This window comes from Zonotrichia leucophrys, chromosome 2, assembly GCF_028769735.1.
Source record: "Zonotrichia leucophrys gambelii isolate GWCS_2022_RI chromosome 2, RI_Zleu_2.0, whole genome shotgun sequence".
NCBI lineage: Eukaryota > Metazoa > Chordata > Aves > Passeriformes > Passerellidae > Zonotrichia > Zonotrichia leucophrys.
The window spans coordinates 124,819,881-124,840,394 of NC_088171.1; the positions used below are offsets into that span (position 1 = coordinate 124,819,881).

Sequence of the window (20,514 nt, forward strand, 5' to 3'; positions counted from 1 at the left end):
GGCCGCCGCAGCCGAGCGCCCCTGCGCGGGGGCTGCTGGGAGCTGTAGTAGGGGGCGGGGAGAAGATGGCGTCCAAGGTGAACCTGGTGCTGCGGCCGGTGAAGAGTATCGTGGTGCGGTTCTGCCCCTTCGAGCCCAACGTGGAGAGCACCAGGTGAGGGAGCTGCGGGGGCTGCTCTTGCCCGCTCTGTCTGGGCTCCCTCTCTGCAGACGCCCCGGCGCCCTCCGTGCGCCCTTCTGCGGCCTCCCGGGCCTCGCGTCTCCCGGCGGGCTATGGCACACGGGGCCATCCTGTGCTGCTGTTCGGAGGGTCCGTGCCAAGCCGTGCACCCTTTCACAGCTGTGTGCCCTGAGCTTCAGCAGAGCGCTCAGCCCCGCAGTGTGCCCCGAGCTTCGTCAGAGCGCTCAGCCCCGCAGTGTGTGTGCAATGAGCTCCGTCAGAGTGCCCAGCCCCGCAGTGTGTGTGCCCTGAGCTCCGGCAGAGCGCTCAGCCCCGCGGTGTGCCCTGAGCTCCGGCAGAGCGCCCAGCCCCGCAGTGTGTGTGCCCTGAGCTCCGGCAGAGCGCTCAGCCCCGCAGTGTGCGTGCCCTGAGCTCCGGCAGAGCGCCCGGCCCCGCAGAGTGCTGAGCCCCGCCGCGGCTGATCTGTAGCGAGGGCACAAATCCACTGCATGTGCTGGTGACGGGCAGGCGGGGCAGCAGCAGCTCCTTTATCCCGGTAATTAATCGCTGGAGACATTTAAGAGATTGTGCTTCTCCGGCGATGTTCTGGACAACAAACAATTCCAAAAAATTCCAAAATGCCGTTTTGCAATGACTTTACAGGCGCACCTACTTTTAAAATTAATTTAGTAACACAGCTTAACTTAGAATATCTTTAAACTGCCAGAATAGCAGCTTACAGTAGCTGTCACGCATTTCAGAAATCAACAGGAGACCAAATATGTCATATAAATAAATGCTATCTCAAACCCAAACAAGAAAACATTGGCAAGCAAATGATGCAGAAAGAAAAATGAAAATGCCTTTTCTGTTTATTTTTTTATTATTGTTACTAATCTAGCTAAGAGAAACACAGAAAGTATATACACTGAAGTTTTACAAAGTTCTTTGGTATGCTTTTTAACGTGTTAGTATATAAGGAATATATACTGAATTTGGATTTTTTGAGTTTGAGTGATTCTGTTATAAGAAGTACCTGTGTGAAGTTAAGTACAAATCCTGTTTTGTTTATATGTTGTTGCCCAGCAATATTGAGATGTGCAAATTAATTTTAGAAGTATGTTTACTTAAATTTCTGTCTACAGCATACTTAATATATTTTTAATATATTTTCAGAAAATTTCTCCAAAGAATTTACCATAAAAAAATCCAAGCTACTAATACAAACTGTGAAGTGACTGCTGATGTGAGACATGATGGATCTGAACCAGTTGTAGATGTTACATTTGGTAAGGAGCTTGTTTTTAAAGAAACAAAAACCCTGGGTTTGTGTTGTTACAATGTTATTGTATTCTATATTTTTTTTCAACTGATTTTTTTTTTTTTTTTTGCTCTGGTCCATAACTAGATGTTGAACAGCTCAGAGGAAAAAAGAAAGAGGGTGCCACTAACAGCCTGATATGTCTCTACTGTTGTTAGCTCTAATGGATCTTAGATCCAACAACTCACAATACTGGAGCTGAGTGTACTTCTCTAGTGATGTACTTATAACCTTGCAGTCAGGCACAATTCCAGGAAGGTAAATTTAGCTCTGTTTTTATATAGTAATCTGTTTACTTTCCATAATTATTTTTTATGTTACCTGTGGTGGAGGCATCTCAGTCTTGAGAAGGTTGAATACCTTTAGTTGCTTATGCAACTGAGTAGCTGTAATGTGAAGGAACTGCTCAGCTGGGTGAGGCTCTGCATGTGCAGATGGACCTGCAGAATGAGGTCAACTATGTACAACAAATTCTGGGTTTCCTTCGAGGGTATAGGGAGCAGGCAGGGAATTGGTGGTGGAGATTTCATCAGTTCTGGAAGCGTCCCAGATTCCAGGCTGTGAACAGATGGCTCTAATCTGCTTTTGTCCTTTTCTCTGGCTGCATCTTCTTTCCTGCTGTGCTGTAATGGACCAATATGTCATGTAGCCCATTAAAGTTTTCATTAATATTGATTTCTGCTACCCTCTGATGTTTAAACTTCCATATTTTTAGTGAATTGGTGGAAATATCAAAATTGTTGAATGGTCTTTGTTTTGCTTAGGAAAGAAACTATTGCAGTGTTAACCTTGCTTGTCTGTCTCTCCCCCATGCCTCTGTCTTTCTCATCCTTGTGATGTATTAAGACTAAAGCAGTAAAGCTCTATGTTTTTTCACAGTGTAAACCCAAACCAGTTTATCTCATTAATGCCAAGACACCTCTAAACTCTTCATATTCTAAAAATTGATTTTTCTCCAGTGAAGTGTTTGTAGCCCTTGTAGCTGGCAAAAATGAGGCTGGAATGTGGATGCCAGGCATGGTATTTCATTATATGGGTCTGGCTGTCGGTTTTTTATTTGCAAATCTTGCAAAATAATTAACTTGAGTAATATTCACCTTCTACTGCCCCCTGCCTGTTTTAAAATAAATTCTTTCAGAATTCTAGAAATCCTCGTGCTTTCTATTTTTTTACATTATAACCACAAGATTGTGTGAACCAATTCATTGTTTTGGCTGAAAAAGCATGTTAAATGGACCACTGACAACAGGCTACTAAAATGCTTAGCCATGTGTGGAAATTGTCCCTTCCAATGCCTTACTTGCCTTTTGTGAGGTGACTTTGGGGGCAGAGTGTGAGCCATTCTTATCAAATGTGTTCTTACTGTAGGCATACCTAGACAAATGCTTGGGATTTTTCAATAATGCAATGCAGAAGTGACAATTAAATGCGTATTTTGTGCAGTTTGATATGTCTGTTTGGCAGTGGTGCATAGTCAGATTCCTTGGTAGCTGGAGCACTTTATAATCAGACAAGGTGAACTGTAGTTGGATTTATATGTATAAAACAACTGCACACCAGAGGAGTTGTAACTTTGTGACTTCTCAAGGTTTTCTTCATTTGTAGCTGATGGAGATCGACTGATAATGAAGGGAGCCCACTTGACCGCAGGGGAAATGTTAACAGCATTGGCATCCAGATGTAATGCAAAAGACCTGAAGGAAGAACAGAAAAGCAAGAAGAAGAATCCCTGAAGAATGGAAAACCAGCTGTGTTTGCATTGACATGTGTTAGAAACAGCAGGCTGCACAGAAGGCTTTTTCCTATGCAACAACATCTGAGAGATGGCCAAAAGACTTTAAATGTTCCCTGCCTTCCCTTGCAGGAGGACATACAGATCAACAGATCTTACAGCAGTGGTTCAGAGTGGCATAAGATGCAGGAATGCATCTTTCTAAGCAGCTGCATGTTGGACTAATATCACATGTGTTTGCATTTCAATGTGAATAATGCACATCAGCTATTAAATTAATACTGCAATGAAGCCAGATCTCTTTGGACATTATTTCCTACAAAATTTCTATAAGGCAGAACATTTTTAGAGTGGTTATTATTATTGTTTGAAGGCTATTCAATTATTACATTTGAAGAAAACTTATTGACTTAGCGGAGGGACAGCAGGCTGAAAATGTAGAGTGGTTTTTGTACTACTTTGTTTATAATACATCTGTTGCTAAGTCCCTACCATTTTCTTCCTCTTTTTTTGAAGGAAGTGGGAAATTTGCTAAATGTAAATTTAGCTCAGCTATTAAAGTAACAAGGTTATGGGTCTGTCAACACACAGTAGAGTTACTCATCCTGCATAAAAGTAACTAAGTTTAGCTCAAGTTAGTGTTTTTGGTAATTGGAGAAAAGGGCTATCTTTGAAGTTCAGTTTTGTAGTGGTTTTGTCACTCTTGGGATATTTAATTCACTATTTTGGAAAGATCAAAGGCAGAGCTTTATTTGGTGTTTATAGTCCCATGTCCAACCCTGTTATTTATTAAAGTAACTGCTTAGGTGTCTCATCTGTGTTGCAAACCCTCATCTGTGGGTTTGGAAGGGTCGATCTCTCCTCAGGCTGTGCAGGTGAAGGTGTCAGCTCCTCATGTGTTTCATGTGCATCAGTTTTGTTCATAATAAAAATGTAGTTCCAGTTTTGAGAAATGCAGGTGTGGTACTCTTGAGAGGCTTTACTTCTAACTTTTTATAATCAGATGCCTGATTCCTCTAAAACTAGTGCATGTATTTCCAAAGTTGGCAGCAGATTTAGGACACAAATCTGAAACTAGTTTTACTTTACTTTTGCCAAGATTATTAAATGGACAATGTCCATTCTGAAAGCAAGGTGGTTCTAAATAGCACTGTCAAGGTAATTCTTTGCAAGTTCTTCATTAGAATGTTGAGATCAAGGGGATGTCTTGTGTTGGAGAAGGAGAGCTGTGCTAAAGACATTGGGTGTTTCCCATGTGTCTGCAACAAACAGAAGAGTGTGAGATAAGATGATTCAATGAAATTTGGACATGGGAACAGGAGATGTGAACAAATTTGTCTGGGATAAATACTTCTGTGCACTGGAACCCTTTATTAGGCCACCTGCTCTTCAGAGTGGTTTTAGAGTGCTGAGTTGCTAAACCTGCTGCTGAGCTCCATTACAGCAGGGGGTTTATGAGAGCACCTGGAACAGAGAGGATTTTAAATCCTGTCAAGCTAGAGGAGTACCACAGAAGAGGACCAAATTGAAAAAAAGAATGTTCAAAGAGAGATTGTTTTGTTGTTTTATTTTGTTTTGTTTTTCCCACAGTTTAGAATAACATCATATACCATGACTTTATCTGAAAAAGCTTTGCAGGAAAAGTGAGAAATGTTCAAATGGAAGACCTATGCACAATTACTGTTCCTCTGGTTAATCATGTATTCATATGCCCAAAAGTCCTGTTACTGTAACATCAATGATTCTTGAGGGGTTTTTTTCCTTCTTTGACACTATGTACATCAGTGTACAAAAATTGTGTTTTAATTTGAATTGCCTATATCCATCTTAAATAGCCATCTATAAGTGCTTAAAAAGTCCAATAGAAGTTCAGTAATTAATAATTAATCATTAATAATAATTGAGTTTCTATAGTATTTATTTTAGCCCAAGATTGGGGCTTATATTTATGAATAGAAAAGGGAAAAATGAAGACCCTTGCTATTTTTTTATCATCAAAATGAATCCCTTCTGTTGTCGAAGAAAGGCAGTTTATTTTTTTATTTTACTAGCATGGATTGCTCTGTAAAAACACACACTTTTTCTAAAGGCTTTCATTTTAATCCACACATCCCCAACCTTCCTGCTTAGGTTAGGCCAAAGGCCTGCCACGTTGCCATTGAGAGATCACTGACAATTCAGGGGATGAGGTGTAGGCTGGTGCTGCTTTTGCTGTGGGTGCTGGGAGCTGCAGTTTGCAGTGATAAAGCTCTGATACCTTCTGTGCATGAAAAGGAAGTAATGACTGGGTTTTTAATATGCAACGTGTAAAGCAAAACCTACAGGATAGAAAAATCAAGCTAAAAATGTGCATCCTCGAGACTACAAGATACTGGAGTGATATAAACAAGCAAGATGAGCAAGAAGGCACTCCTCTGATGATTATTATGCTAATATGTAGAAAATTTCTCTCGCTGTATTGTGGAGATAAAGGTAGGAATTTATTTTTCAAGTACGTTAAAGATAATCTGTAATGACTTTCTTCCCTGAGCATTTAGATAGCTTTGCTGCAAGCTGCTCCTGCACTCCCAGCTCCTGCTGCTGATTGCCTGGAACAAAGCTCTGACAGCTCCTGACATGCACAGGCCAGCACTGGGGATGTACAGGGTATTAAGGTCACTCATGCACAACAAAGCCTGTCTGGGTGAGCACTGACTTTGCATGTTGTTATTTTTTAGCCCGCTAATCTTGATTATTGTATCCCACCAAAAATGTGGGTGCTTGCCCAACTATAAAAGGAACTGGAACAGACCCTAAAAAACTAGGATTGCCTACATGCAAATAGCATGGCCACATAGGATGTCTGATAGCAGGTGATGACATGAAAATGGCTAAATCTCTAATGCCTGGAGATTTAGCAATTATTGGAATAATCTTAGATCTTTTCATTGTACAAATGCCTGTTTTTTTAGATGTTCTTATCAGTGCATAGGGAAAATAGTCTTGAAATGGATGAATATGCCATTCAGATAACACAACCTGGCTGAGGTATTCCCTTTTTAAGTATCTGCAGCACTGTTTTTAGAAAAAGACAATGGTGTTTTTATTAAACATTTCAACTAGGAGCAACAGTGTCAGAGAACATTGCAAGTTCTTTGCCTCTGCTTGTTTGAATTTTAAATGACCAAGAAGCTTATGTGGTATAAAGAAGCCAGAAAAACCCTTCAAAAGTTGAATATCCTGGGACTGTGTTCAACAGTTCTCGAGATGCTTGTTCTCAAATGTATCTCCTTCACATGTATACACTCCTTACAGTTTTAAGAATTGCTGGCTCACTCACCTCAAACTCTATGTGCAACCAGTTTCCCTGGATGCAGGCTCTGCCTTTCCACTGAGTAGCTTGGAGTCCCATTGAGACCAACATATTGCCTATCAGTGATGCCTCTTCTACATGCACTTCTCTGCCTTCTCCATCTCCTGGCCTAATAGTCTTTTTCCTTACTGGTATTTTTTAATCTCCTCCAGGCTCCCCTTTTCCCCTTGGAAGGCCTGAGTCACTCCTCTGAGCCCTTTTTGTTGTCTGCTAAGAGCATGGAGTGGCTTCAAGCAGCCAAGGTACTCTGCTGCTGATGGACCACTCCATGTTCTCTGCTTCCTGCTCAGCCTTGCTCTGTAAGCTGGTAACTGTTGGGATGGAGCAGCATGGACAGCTAGAGGTGGTATTTGGCTTCTGATTAACTTAACAAAAAATGGTCTTTGCACTGAGCTGGTTTTCTCAGGATTTTACAAAACTAAGGATGCAGCTAGGGACAGATGTTAGGGGTGTGAAGGGAAAGGAGCTGCTGACCTGTTTTGATCATGACTCCTGAAGTTCCAAAGTGGTACTTGAAAGCAGAGTTAAGGCAAGCCTAGATATTTTGTTTGACTTTAAGCAGTATCCTACCTACTGGCAGTGTTAATAGTAGAGGTTAATAGCACATCAAAGGAGATCTTTGCATTGTGCTTCACTGGAAGAGATGAGTTTGACTTGTTTCCATACGAATTAATGTTTCTTTTAAGGCAAAATAGCTGGAAAAGTGGACAAACATGTTTGTGAAGGGAATGCTTGGTCAATATGAGCAAACCTGGGAAAGACATCCTTAGTGGACAGATTTTCACAATTCAGGCTGACAATCCCTGCAGGAAGTTCAGAGGACAGGTAGGAGGCAAAGCAGCACGTTCCTTCCTTACTCAGGCACTACTGCTCTGTTTCTTTTGAACCCTCCACCCTTTTTCAACACGGAGTCAAAGACCAGCCTTACTGTAAAAATAACATGGTTGGCACGCAAAGCCAGCAAGTTTGTCCTCTCTTACACAGTTCTTGCATGAATGCATGGAATTGTCTTTTCACTATTGGGGAATCTGAGTGGTTCAAGTCACTTGCATGAATAAAAGAAAAAATAAATATTTTCATGGAGTTTTTAAAGTATCTTTATAGATTAAGATTTATAGGACTTGACTTCAAAATCCACTGCTCAAGTGAATTTCAGAGTATTTACTGGGAATGAGAAATTTAAGGATCAGGTGATTACTTCTTTCCTTCAAACAGCTAGATCGGTATCAAGTTAAATTGCACATGAAAGAAAAGGCAGTCAGTACCAAAACCTTTTGGCAGAAACATAGGAACAAATTAGAGAACTGCAGTATAATTTTCTACTTCCTCACAGATTTTCTCTGGTCTGGTTGCGAGATATACAATACCAATCTTGAGATGGAATCAGGGATGTAAACCCAAATAGCGTGAGACTTTTCAAGTCTAGAAGAGCAAGCTGGAAAATACCTGCTTGTCCTGCATGGTAGCTTGAGATGCCAGAGGCAAGAATTTTCTTAGAAGACTTTTGAACACAAGTCATTTAGTCAACCCTTTTTGCAAACTTAGCATGTTGGCAATGGGAATGTGTTAATAGTAAAAACTAGCTTTAGCTTCCAAAGAGTTTTCCCCAGTGTTGTTCTACAGTCCATGAAAAAGGAGGTCTTGAAAGGTGAGTCAGAAGTGGAAGCTAAAACACTGAGCAGCAGCCCAGAGAGCCTGTCTCTTCCCCCTGTGTGCAGGTGTGAGAAGGCTTGTGCTGTTTGGTGAAAAGGAGCCCCCATCAACTGTGCCTCAGGTGTTTTACACCTTTTAGCCCAGGATAAAGCCCTTTGGGAGCCCTGGCCAGGTAGACAGCCTACACATATTCCTAGCACTTTACTACATGATTTTGGCCAACGGGAAGAGGAGCAATTGCAGCCCCTCTCCAGCTTTCCTGGGAAAAGTGTTGGTATCCACATCACAATGAGAAGACCCTTCCTCTGCAGAGTGTGTCAGGCTCTGTCCTTCAAATTTCTGTACTATGATGCTCTCCTTTGTGATATCCTGAGAATGAGAAGTATGGTTATAGCTATAAATTAAACATTGTTTTCTCCTGCGGTTCCCTTCACAGTGCTTGATCAATATCCTCAGTAATGGAACTCTACTTATGATATGCAATCAAGGGGAAAAGCTACAGCTTTATATAACCTTTTAAAATCCAGTGGGAGCATCTGTACTTTATTGATTCCAAATTTCATAATCTAGTTATTTATCATGGGTAGAAATATTTGTTTTATCATTACCTATTCCTAATAATTTTGCCATTCCTTGTCCTTCCCCTTATGTCCTTATTGTTCCAGGCTGCACAGAAAGGACAAAGTTGAAGTTTTATTTGTCTTTATTTACAGAGACATTATTTGGGATGATTTTTTTTGTACATCTGATGTTTCTAAAAACCATTCCAGAGTATTTGTTTTCTGAAAGTTTCTTCTGTGAGCAGGTATTCCCTGCTAATGAACTTTTGTTTTATGTGAATCAAAGGCTTTTTCAGTGCTAGAACTACAGCTATGGAAGATTTGAAGTCACCCTAATATCTTTTTTAGCATTATAACAACTATGCTGATTATAAAATTCTGAAAATAAATAAAAATATTTTATTCTTGTATGTGGATGTTTGCTGTTCAGAGTAGATACTGCTGCTAAATAAAAAGGACTTTTCAAAGCTTCTGAAGTTAGGTACAAGCTCACATATCTGCAGTCACTGTGACCTGGGCTGGATCTGACATCCAATCATTTTTTGTCGAGAATCAGGAAAATGGGTCCTGGAGTCCTCTTCCAAGCCACTGCAGGCTTCTGGAGCTTTCTCTCTCATGACTGAGGCAGGCTACACTCGGTGAGCTGTGACACCATTGCCACAGTAAACTTTGCCCTAGAAGCATTTCCCTTTGACCTTGCTTTGAACGTGCTGCTGACAACGTGCAGGAGCTGGGCTCAGGCTGCCAGGGCGCTAATTGCATTATAGTGATGCAGTACTGAGTTAGAGTAATGCAGTAATGCTCTGTGCCCCAGCAGCACCGCGGCGCCAGCACACGTGAGCCTGCCCACCCCAGGACAGGCTGCCTGCCCAGATCCACAGCAAGGATTCTTTGGACCCATGCTCCATGCTGGAGAGCAATATGGCTTTGTTTTGACTCAAACACTTTGTGCAAAATGTATTGCACAAAGCTCATTGATAAAACAAAGCTATGCCCAGCTCTTCCAGCTCAGAGGCAATGAAATGCTGACACGCCGGGAGATCTTGTGCATGTTGACATACAAAGGAAAACTTGCAGGTTTGTGCGTTGTTGCTTCATAATCCCTGGCCTAGTATTGCCCAAGCAAACACCTCTTGAGTGGCATAGCTTCCTTAGGCCAGCTTGGCAACTGCAGCACGTGTTTCATCATGCCTGCCCAGCGATGACACGGCTGGGAAAGGAAAACCACACTTGTAGAACAAGGAAACAGAAACAAAACTCTGCTACCTATGCAATTTTTCCCATCCATGCCTTGGGGGTGAGTAGCTATTATTCATAGACTGCTTTAACTTTTTTCCACAGCTAAGGATAGACCGAAGTGTAAAATTTTGGCAGTGATGTCCAGTTTTCCTGACAATTTTTTAAGACTTTCTCAAGAGGTTATCTTATCTAAACCAAGACTACCACTTAGAAAAGGTGGTCTATATACACAGTATGTCTGTATTCTAGAAGGAAAGCGAGATCCTCCCTTACACAGTAGAGCATAGCTCTATCAGATTGGGTTCCCTCCAAGTTAAACATATGGGCAGTTTAATAAGTAAAGGTCTAAGGAAAAAGTTACTCCTCCTATGGAACCAGATTAGTGATATGCTGCAGAGGAGGAGGTGGTGCTCTGCCCTGCCCAAGCAGCAGGTATTGTGACTCCAAAAGACAAAATATGGCTTAGCTTGCATGCAGGAGGTGAATCTATGGCTACGTGAAGAGAAACCTCAAACACTGCTGGCCACAGCTCCCACGTCAGATGCAGCATCACTGCCCCTGCCCCAAGGAGTAGAAGGAAGGTCTCTGTGCACATTGCCTTGCACTTGGTAATGAAGAGCTGTAATACCCTCCCGTCCTACAAGGTGTGAGGGTTTGACTACCTGAGGAAAGCATTCACCCTGGTTAGGCTCAAGCTGCCAAGGTGGTGGTTGCTCCCAAATGCAGCTACGTGTTTGCCATGCAGCTCCTTTCCTCAGAAAAATTTACACTTCTCATTGTAAATTTGATGTTCCTTTTCTTGGACAATATATAGTTCACTGTGGAAATGAGCAAAACTTCAGAGAATTTATTCTGTCTGCACCGAAACAATATTACATGGCACAGGAATTCAGTGCTGTCCATAGGTAGCATGTACTTGCTGCTTCTCTTTTCATATATGTAAAGAGGACGCTATACAAACACAAAAGGTCTGATTATGATGTCAGCCTCAAACCAGGCTGGAATTGAGATTTACAGGATTGAATCCCTGTGGCTCAAGCACCTCTGGATGTCTGAACATTTTCATTTGCCTCCCAAAGAAGGAGCCGTATTTGGCAAATATATACTGTACTGTCGAGATAAGAAACAATGTAAATTTTGTAACTCAGCTACTTGTGCCTTACCCAGAAGGATACATCTCTGGCCCCTATAGATACTTTATTTGCTACACGGACAGTTTCAGCACTATTCTGTCTCGAAGAAGTTTTGAGATGTGGCATTCATGATACCACAGGCAGTAATCCATATCACTGGATTGAGTAATTTGCAAAACATTAGAACTTTGCAAGAATTGAGTGAGATTTTTTTCACTGTATACTAACAATCTGCATTTCAGAAAAGAGAGATAAGAGTCTCTTTTCTTCTTGTGTCTTGTATGAATTTACATGTCTAGACCTGAAAATTTTGTGAGGAGAATAAATCAGAGCAAATGACTTGTGGGAGGATTCAAAACTGTAGCAATGTTGAGCACAGGTGGGTAACTGGATCTTCAGGTACTTCAGATCCAGGAATACTGTCTCACCACTAGATGGAAATAGTGGATTTTACATCTTCTGCTGCGTTATCAGCACTTATACCTGACTACCATTTGCATATCGTAAGCCATCTGCAGGCAGCACTGCAGAAATGTGGATCCAAAATTATTTGCTGGTGTACATGGAGTAAAGCCAAGACTTCTATTTCTAGATATTGTCCCTGCTTTACAAGACTGAAGACTTCCTAATTCCTGAAGGATGATTCTGTTTGATCCCTAATCTAATGGCTTTTTATTTATCCTTTCTGTAAGCAACCAGAGAACTGCAGCATGGACGGCATGTTGATTCAACTACCATGAATTAGTCAGTAAACATCACCCTAATTTAACATTTACTCTGAAATCTCTTACACAAGATACACACAAAATTAAATTTAAAAAAAAAAAAGTGGAAGAATGTTGAAAGTCCTGTGTTTCAATATACCTACTTAATAACACAAAAAAGAAGCAATGTGACTTGCTGTCTTATGAGCAGAGGCTATAATGTTGTTTGCATATTAAAAGTAAGCATATAGTCAGAGAAGCAGAAAGTAATTAAAGACAGCTTTGTAGGGAAGGATAGAGGAAATTAAAAAAAAATCAGTTCAGACATTATCTGTTTATTTTGTGTATGAAAAAAATCTGACTTTTTACAAAGTCCTGAAACTTCTAGCTGCTGTGTGAAGTTGTATCACAGCAAAGCATAAAGAAAAAGATCCTCCTTGCTCCAAAACGTTTGGCTTTATGGCACTCTCTCATGTGAAATGCTGGAGCCAGCACAGAACCTGCTTTGCTATCTTCTCTGGCTTTGATGGTTTTGATACCTTCATCTCAAACTCCTTCATGAAAGTACTAACAGAGAAGTGTAGTAACTGTTATTCCAAAAAACCTTGAGATACCAGATGTATCTCCACATTTCTCTTTTTCTAGACAGGAGAAAGTAGCTGTGGTTTTCATGCAGTGTGACACAAGGCCAAAAGAGGCAGAGATTGGCATAACCCTGATGTTGGAAACAAATTTTGGGGGTACATTGGAATCAGGAATATTTTTTTTTTTAACTTTATAATAGCAGCTTCCTCACAGAATATGACAGTAAATCACTCACCTGACAAAATTTGACAAAAGATTAGTCAAAACCTCACAGGGCCTGTTGAGACAACATATTTTATGATGCCACTCCTGTGCCAGTGTACAGTTGAGGCAGCTGCAGTGTTTTCCTTTAAGAAGTAGGAATTGCAGTTCAAAATGTACTAAAATCAAGTTATAATATCTCCATTTTTCCTATGCTAAGACATGAAGTTGCATTCAGAGTTTGATTTTTTTGTGAGTACTGTAAGCACCCACATTAATTCTGTGTTTTGATTGATTTTGTTTGCTAAACTGACCACTGTGTGTATGTAGAAGGTCTGTTCCTGGGTCACAGTAACTATGGGTAGCAGTAGTTCAATAATATGTGATGTACCAGTGGGAGTTGTTGGGAAAGCTGGCAATCAAACACAATAAACTGCTTTGGGATGCTGATGCCTTATTGCTCTGTCTCTGTGCCATATAATGATTTTTTGAATTAGCCTTAAAAAAAATCATGACATGTAATAAACAGCATAATTTAGCATTCAGAGTCCAGCTAGGAGCGCAGGGTACCGGCACTCGGCACGCTGGATTCTTTCACCATGCCGGACGGAGTTTGTGTTCGAAGCAGCGCCGAGGCCACAGCATCCACAGCTCTGGCAGTGTCCCCCGGTGCTGGGCGTTCCCGTGCTGGGGTGCAAAGAGGGGCTGCGAGTCTGTGTGTGTAGGAGTGTGAGTGTGCATTTTCTGTGTGTGTGTGTCTATTTGTGCATGTGAGTGCACGTATGAGTGTGCGAGTGTGTCTGTGTGTGAGCGTGCCTGCCTCTGTGTGGTCTAGTGCTGGTGTGTGTCGTGTGTGTGCGAGTGTGTCTGGTGTGTGGCTGTGCCTGTCTGTGTGTGTCGTGCGTGTGTGTGCTGTCGTGTCTGCGATGTGAGTCTGTCTGCCTTGTGTGTCCCTGTTGCGTGTGTGCGGGCGAGGTCGGGCAGTGTCTGCCGTCGTCCGCGTGGTGTGTCAGTCTGTGTGCGTGAGCGTGTGTGCGGGCGGTGGCGGGAGTGGCCGGCGGCCCGCTCTGCGAGCCGCCGTTGCCGCGGCGGACTGTTCCGGCGGCCGGCGTAAGGGCCGGCCGCGGAGCCCCATTGGCTCTGCCGGCAGCACATGTTGCCCGCCCGGCTATAAAGGCGGCCGCGGCCGCGCTGCAGCCCGTCCTCCTGCCTTCACGTTTCCACAGGGACGCCGTCAGCTCCAGTGCCGCCGCCATGGCCATCGACGCGTTTTTGGGTAAATGGTGCCTCATCTCCAGCGAGGGCTTCGACGAGTACATGAAGGAGCTGGGTAAGAAGCCGGCGGCTCCCCGCCCCCGAGAGGGAGGGATGGATGCCGGGATGCCGCCCCGGGGATGTGCTGCCGCTGCCGGCCGGCGAGGCTCTGTCCAAGGTCCGCGGGGAACGCGGTCCCGGAGCCGGGCCCGATGGTGGGACGCGGCCCGGCCGAGAGCCGCGGGTGGGCGGCGGCCGCGGGGCTGATGCCGGGAATCTCCGGGATGCAGCGCCGGGGGCTCCGCGCCCTCTCGGCTCCGGGCACGGAGCGCTGGCCGGCAGCAGAGCTTTCCCGGCGGGAGAGCCGCCGCCTCTGGCTCCGCGCCCCAAAGATGTCAGCGACCCTTTCTGCATGGTAATGCCGCTGCCTGTGAGGCAGGTGTCGGCACCTTCCCGCCGCACAGCGCTGCCCCCTCCCTCCGCAGGGCCGGCATTAGCCCGGCTGCGATTAGGCCGGCCCGCCCCTCCCTCAGCGCTAATGCCGGGCGGGAGCCGGCGCTGCCCCGGCCCGAGGGCGGCGGCCCCGCTGGGTCGCCCAGAGCCAGCACCCAGACCTGCCGAGCCGGGGCTGCCTCCCCGCCGAGTCACCTTGGGTGTCTCCTCCCGGGAAAGCCGAACTGGATCCACTGCTGTGGGTAACCGGCTGCCCTGCCGGAGGCTGTTTGCCTGCTTTCTTCTGCGGGTAGTCACACCTTTATCTCTGGGGGATGGTCCTGGCTTGTTATCCCTGCGTCCAGGCTGCCCTACATTTTGTAACGTGAAGTTACCGGATGAAGAACACACCCAACAGACCAGGAGCCTCATCTGCAAGCTCTGATTTACCACTTTCCTGTGAGCATCCTGGCTGACAGGTGATAGATACCTGGCAGTGTCTATATGGCCCAGGAACTATTATTTTCTGCAATTTATTCACAGATGAAAGCCATGATATTTTCTCAAGAGGCAGAAGATGTAGGCTTGTCTTGAGCGGGAGAAGAAGGAATTTAGGTCTTGCATTCTTCACATAAAATACAAAAAGCATCACTGCATTTGCGCTCTGCAGACAGTGGTGGCTATAATTATATTTTGAGAGGCCTGTCAGTATGTGATAGGTATGACATGAGAAATCCTTTTCGGACTGAGCTCTTTGGGAGACTTTGGAGGAAATTCAAGAATTTTAAGCTTGGCTTGGTTGAGCCATGGATTAGGATGCCTTGGTGCCTTGATGTCCAATGGCCAGACCTAGGCGTGTGCCAAGTTGCAACTTCAAAGTAGAAATTAGGTGCTGCAACTGCAGAGCACCTCCCATGTGTAGGCAGCACCAGACTGTTGTTTTGTTTTAGATTGAAATCATAAACCCAGTCACTTTTCCATTTTACATTTATGGTTTAGGCAATTAAATTTATACCAAGCCACATTTTAGGAGCCAGTCATTTACTGGATTTCACCCTTGCTGGCTGCCTGTGAAACTCTCTGCCTTTGATCCTATTGATACACCACAAATGAGATCACGCAGATTCTGCTCATTCTGTGCAAAAGAACATTTGAGGACAAAGAAGTTGGAATTTCACTTCTTGCCATATGGAAGACATGCAGCTCATCTCTGTTTAGTTGGATCCCAAGCTGTAGCTGATGAAATAACTCCCTGATTACTCTGGCCTGGACTATAGCAACAGAATGTGTGTGGAGGTTACTGTGGCAATAATTTCCAGTTCTGATCAGAAAAGCTGGACTGAGGATAACTGTTTTTTCTCTGTGAACTCAAGCTTAAGGCAAAGTCCTGGAATCTCATTTGAGTCTGGAGAAGCAGTGTCTGGAAAGTGCTTTATTTCCCTCTCAGGACACAGTCCTTACCTCCACATGCCAGGGGAGTGCTGTGCTGATAATTGGCAGCATTTTGTAACTACAGCAGTTGCAGAACCCAGGCACTCACTGACTTGGTGGTGTTTTCTGCTCCATTTGGTTGCATATCAATTCATGGTTCTGATATGCTCTTAGCAGTTTGATGGAGTCATGTTGGTTGCTTGCTGCCCTCTTATTTGCATTTTCATCCTTCAGATCAAAAAGATTCAAGCAAATCCCCCAAACAGTGCATGCGGGGGCTGAAGCAGGGTGAATCTGAAGAGTTTTGAGGGCTGCTGTCTCCAGATCATGAATTTTCAGCCATTTGCAAATTGCTCATTTCTCCATTTCTCTGTCTTTTGCATGTGTGTGTAAGCACTATTTTTTATGATAATGATTTTCTAATTCACAACTCCATACTATGTAAACAGGATGTAGAATATGGAATTTACTTAAAAATGGCATGTTTGCAATGGTGTACAAATTAAGTGTATTTATTAAGTTTGAATAAAGTGGACTAATCTGTCAATAAAAATAACTTGTAGATTTTTTTTGTGTTCAGAATTTGAAGAGAGCAATTTTATTTTAGTTTAAGCATTTGTATTTGTTTTCCTTTTTGCTATTTATTTCTGTTTGAAAAAAAAAAAAACAGTGCTGAGTTTTGGGATATCTAGAAATCCTCTAGAGGGCAAAATGAATTTAACTTTAGCTCTCTGAGGAAACAAAAGAGTAACTGCAAATAAGCTTTTTTCCTTCCTCATCTGTGGAAAATTTAAAACATCCTCTTTCTTTGTGGCTCTTGAGCTTTGATTCTCAAGTGTGCTTAAGTGCCTAATTAAATGGGAATTAGGTATTTGAATTCTTGTGTGGCCCTAAGCCTCAGGGTTTAACTGACTTTGTGACACTCTGTGCCTTGCAGGTGTGGGTATGGCCATGAGAAAAATGGGAAGCATGGCCAAGCCAGACGTTTACATTATTCAGGATGGGGACACCATCACCATGAAAACAGAAAGCACCTTCAAAACTTCACAGTTCAGCTTCAAGCTTGGTGAGAAATTTGAAGAAAACACATTAGATGGTAGGAAAACTCAGGTCAGTATACTAGACTTTCTGATGAAAAAAGGCAATTCTTTGGGTGTTTTACAAATGGAGATGCTATTTTAAAATCACTTTTAACATCCACACTAACAGTGCTTTATTCAATGAGCAGTTGTCTCTCCAAGTCTCAATGAAATATTTTTTTTAACATGGATTAAGCACATTCCAAAGAGGGAAAGTGCTGAAATCAATAGTCTTGTGTATTTTGCTGTTTTCATTTTGTAGCAGAAGCATTTTTTTAGTAAAACTAACAGACCTCTAAATCCCTGTTAAAGCCAAATGCCACTTCATTTGAAGCCTGTGGAAAAAATGCCATTGATGTTTAATCAGAGGCAATTCAGCCCTAGGGTTAACCTTGCTGCTCTGTCTCTTATTTGCATAACAAGAGAGCCTGGTTCAGTGTGGGGTGGGATCGCAGACAGTAAGGTAACAGTGTGAATTACAGGCACTAAACTCCAGTTTTAGAAGGCAGAGTTTCTCCTTGCATCTAGAAGGGAGAATATTTATCCCAAAGCAGGGAAAAAGCAAAGGCTATATCTCATTTCCTCCTGTGAGTGCTCTGTTTATCATCCCCCTCCCTCCAGCCACACACTCTCAGTTCATCTATTCCTGCAAGATCAGATAAATGCTACACAAAAGCTCAAAGCTCATGTAACAAAGAGATGAACAGAGAACATCTTCTGCTCCTGTTAATTGAAATTGTGGATGCTGTCAAATGTTTGTCTGATGCAGAAATGTGTCAGAGCAGTGAGTGAATGAGCAGTGAGTTAGTTACTGTAAGAAGAGGATTGATAAAATGTTTAACATAATTTCTGGCTCTGTAGTTGTCAATGATAAAATAATATTGAGCGACCTGGGGTGGGAATCTTTCTTTTGGAATAAAGTGTTGAAAAGCCTCGATGCTGCCCAAATGTCATGGGGAAAACACTGATGGTCAGGTTTTTCTTTCAGACCCTTGTCAGCTTAAAAGATGATGGCTCATTGCTCCAAGAGCAGGAATGGGATGGCAAGAAGACCACAATAACAAGGAAGCTCGTGGATGGAAAATTGGTGGTGGTGAGTTCAGTCCCACTTTCTGACCCCCAAGTGTAACTCCTAACGTGTCTTTTTTCCATGTTGGTCTGCACTGAGAGGTAAATTAAATTAATAAATGAATCTCTTTATCTTCTAGGAGTGTGACATGAATGGTGTCAAGTGTGTTAGAGTCTACCAGAAGGCATGAGGACATCTTCAGGTTCAGTGGGAACTTGCTGCAAACAACTCAGTTCAGTGGACAGAGATCCTTTTCACTCCATATTTTCCTTTTCCCTGTTTTCTAGTATTTCAATGGACTGAGTAGCTGAGTGCAATTCTTTTTAAAGGCCGTGATGTAACTATTATGTAACTATTCTGAACTTAGGCTATTAAATAAAATTGTTGAATATATGAAGTGGAAACATTGTTACTAGTGGAATTTTAAGTGAGGTTTCAAAAAACCCAACCCCATTTTGGTTTTAGGCTCTAGTACAACCTGCCTTCAGCACAAAACAAGCCAATATATCACAAACATTCCTACTTTCTAAGATAGTAAAATTTGAAATTGAAACAACTCCACAGCCCAAACTTCAAAGATTTTTTCTAACTTCCATGTTGCAAAGTAACTAGAATTGTGTGGGTATAAATAGGAGAGAAACTAAATTGGTGTTTAAGTAGAGGAATGAATTTTCAGGATTAGTTTGGAATTTTTTGTGTTTCAAACCCACAGTTTTCTTAATTTCAATACATAATACCCACAGTTTTCTTAATATATAATACCCACAGTATTTCTCAATAAATAAGGACAAGTTTTCCTAATCTCAAGATATACCAGTAAGCCAATGAGCATGATAAATCTAAGCAAGCACATACACACTTTCTTGAAAAGAAGCCTTATTTGAAGAAGACTTTTCCTAGCAAAATTCTTATTCCAATGTCTAGTAACATTCTAAAAATTCTTAACCAAAGTTGCTGAAATACTGCCTAAAACCTCTTTTTTTTTTTAACTTGTTTGAAACACCTAGCAATGGAGCATATATGCTTTGAAGTGCCATAATAAATAATCAGAAATATCAGTGTCTTGAGTATTACTTTTATACTGGTTGGGAAACAGAGCCTATAATGCTACTTTTCTGCCAAAGAGATGTCAGATGAGACAAAAATTTAAAAGGTTTAGGTGAATTTCTGTGATACCAGACAAGCATGTCCTAAAAGTGAAACCATTTGGTGACAGGAAGGTTTCCATGAACTCAGGAGCCTGGGGGCTCATGCAATTGCACAGGTCCTGTTTGCTGAATCTGTCATTGCAGAATCAATTTCTACTTCTGAGATTTCAGCTGCATGTATCATATTACTGAGCTCACTCAAATAGAAAAATCTGTTATGTTGTGTTCATTCTGTGAACCATAGAAAGTGACTTTTCCCATCATTTTGGATCATTTATCTTTTTCATAATTTTATGACTGCTTACACTGTCATCCCTTTTACCTCTGTCATCTGAAAGCATTTCTCCCTGGAGAATATTTCTTGCAATTTCTTTCTGTGACTCCTTTTTGGGTTGTCCTTTTCCATATCATTTTGTAGTAGCATTTCTCCTCATTTTAATATGAACCCCAAAGATAGAGGGTCCAGTCTTACACAGACATTAGAAATAGAAGGAATCTACCCACAGAAGTAATATGGAAAACAAACTGCTCTGATAAGGGACCTACCAAATTTCAGATCAGAAACACACTGAACAGCAAGAGGCATGATATGAAAATCCTGTCTCCCTTCCTAAAGAGACAGTGTTGCTGCTCTCAGCTGGGCATTAAGCCTCCTGTGAGGTCACTGGTCCATCACTTAGCCATGCTTTGTTTACTCCTGATCCTGGGTAGTGTTAATTGTTTATCTTCCATTTGAATGGAAAAACAGTCCAATGTCTTTTCTAGGACATCCGTTTTGATTACAATGAGATCACTTCTTGTAAAACAAAAGGCAGAAGAGTGTCTTTTTAGAGTGATTTCCTTTGGAAAAAAGGCTTATAAAGTCTGTGTATCTGTGCTCTCCAAATTCAGCCACATGTGAAGTAGAGCCTAGAGGTCCCAAAGATAACTATTCTTCCACAAATGTCATGAAAATAGGTGGCCTGATGAAGGAGATGGATCATTAAAGTACCTTGATGATGGAAAGACTGCACATGGAAGTGACACTTTGACATTAAATGGAAGTAAAACATTACGAGAGCTCTTGGCAGACACAAGTTATCTTGGGCACAGAAGCTGACCAACGATAAGAGGCAGATCAAGAGGACACTGGAACTCTTTAGAGCTAATTCTCCAGAACTACTTAGTCTCACATATTTATTTGCTTTATTTTGATGTTAGCTCCAGCCTCAGCTGCCAGCAGCTTCAATGTAAGTGTACTGTGACCCAGAACTGCCATGTATACAACTTGTTTGTGTTAGATTAGACCACACACTAAAAATGATGATTGTTCTATAATACTGCAAGCTAACATTTATAATGCTCAGGACTTGAAAATATATTTAGTTCCCAGTTTCCTCCTATTATTTATTATACTAGGAAAAAGCTTCACTCTTCGTGAGTTTATACACGCAATATTCCCATCAGTGCAAACCCACCAAT

At 42.3% G+C, this 20,514-nt stretch overlaps 2 protein-coding genes across 2 annotated transcripts; both read left to right on the top strand.

Annotated features, from left to right (window-relative positions):
• On the top strand, positions 1-3,504 carry MRPL53 (mitochondrial ribosomal protein L53). Its single transcript, XM_064706277.1, has 3 exons — positions 1-154; positions 1,337-1,449; positions 3,087-3,504. The coding sequence occupies exons 1-3, from the start codon at positions 66-68 to the stop codon at positions 3,212-3,214; spliced, it is 330 nt and encodes a 109-aa protein (XP_064562347.1). The 5' UTR covers positions 1-65; the 3' UTR covers positions 3,215-3,504.
• A 10,269-nt stretch (positions 3,505-13,773) lies between these two features.
• Positions 13,774-18,960, top strand: LOC135444517 (fatty acid-binding protein 5). The gene is made up of 4 exons (XM_064706279.1): positions 13,774-13,970; positions 16,695-16,867; positions 17,825-17,929; positions 18,045-18,960. Exons 1-4 carry the CDS (start codon positions 13,895-13,897, stop codon positions 18,093-18,095), a joined length of 405 nt encoding a protein of 134 aa, XP_064562349.1. The 5' UTR covers positions 13,774-13,894; the 3' UTR covers positions 18,096-18,960.
• Positions 18,961-20,514: the final 1,554 nt, after the last annotated feature.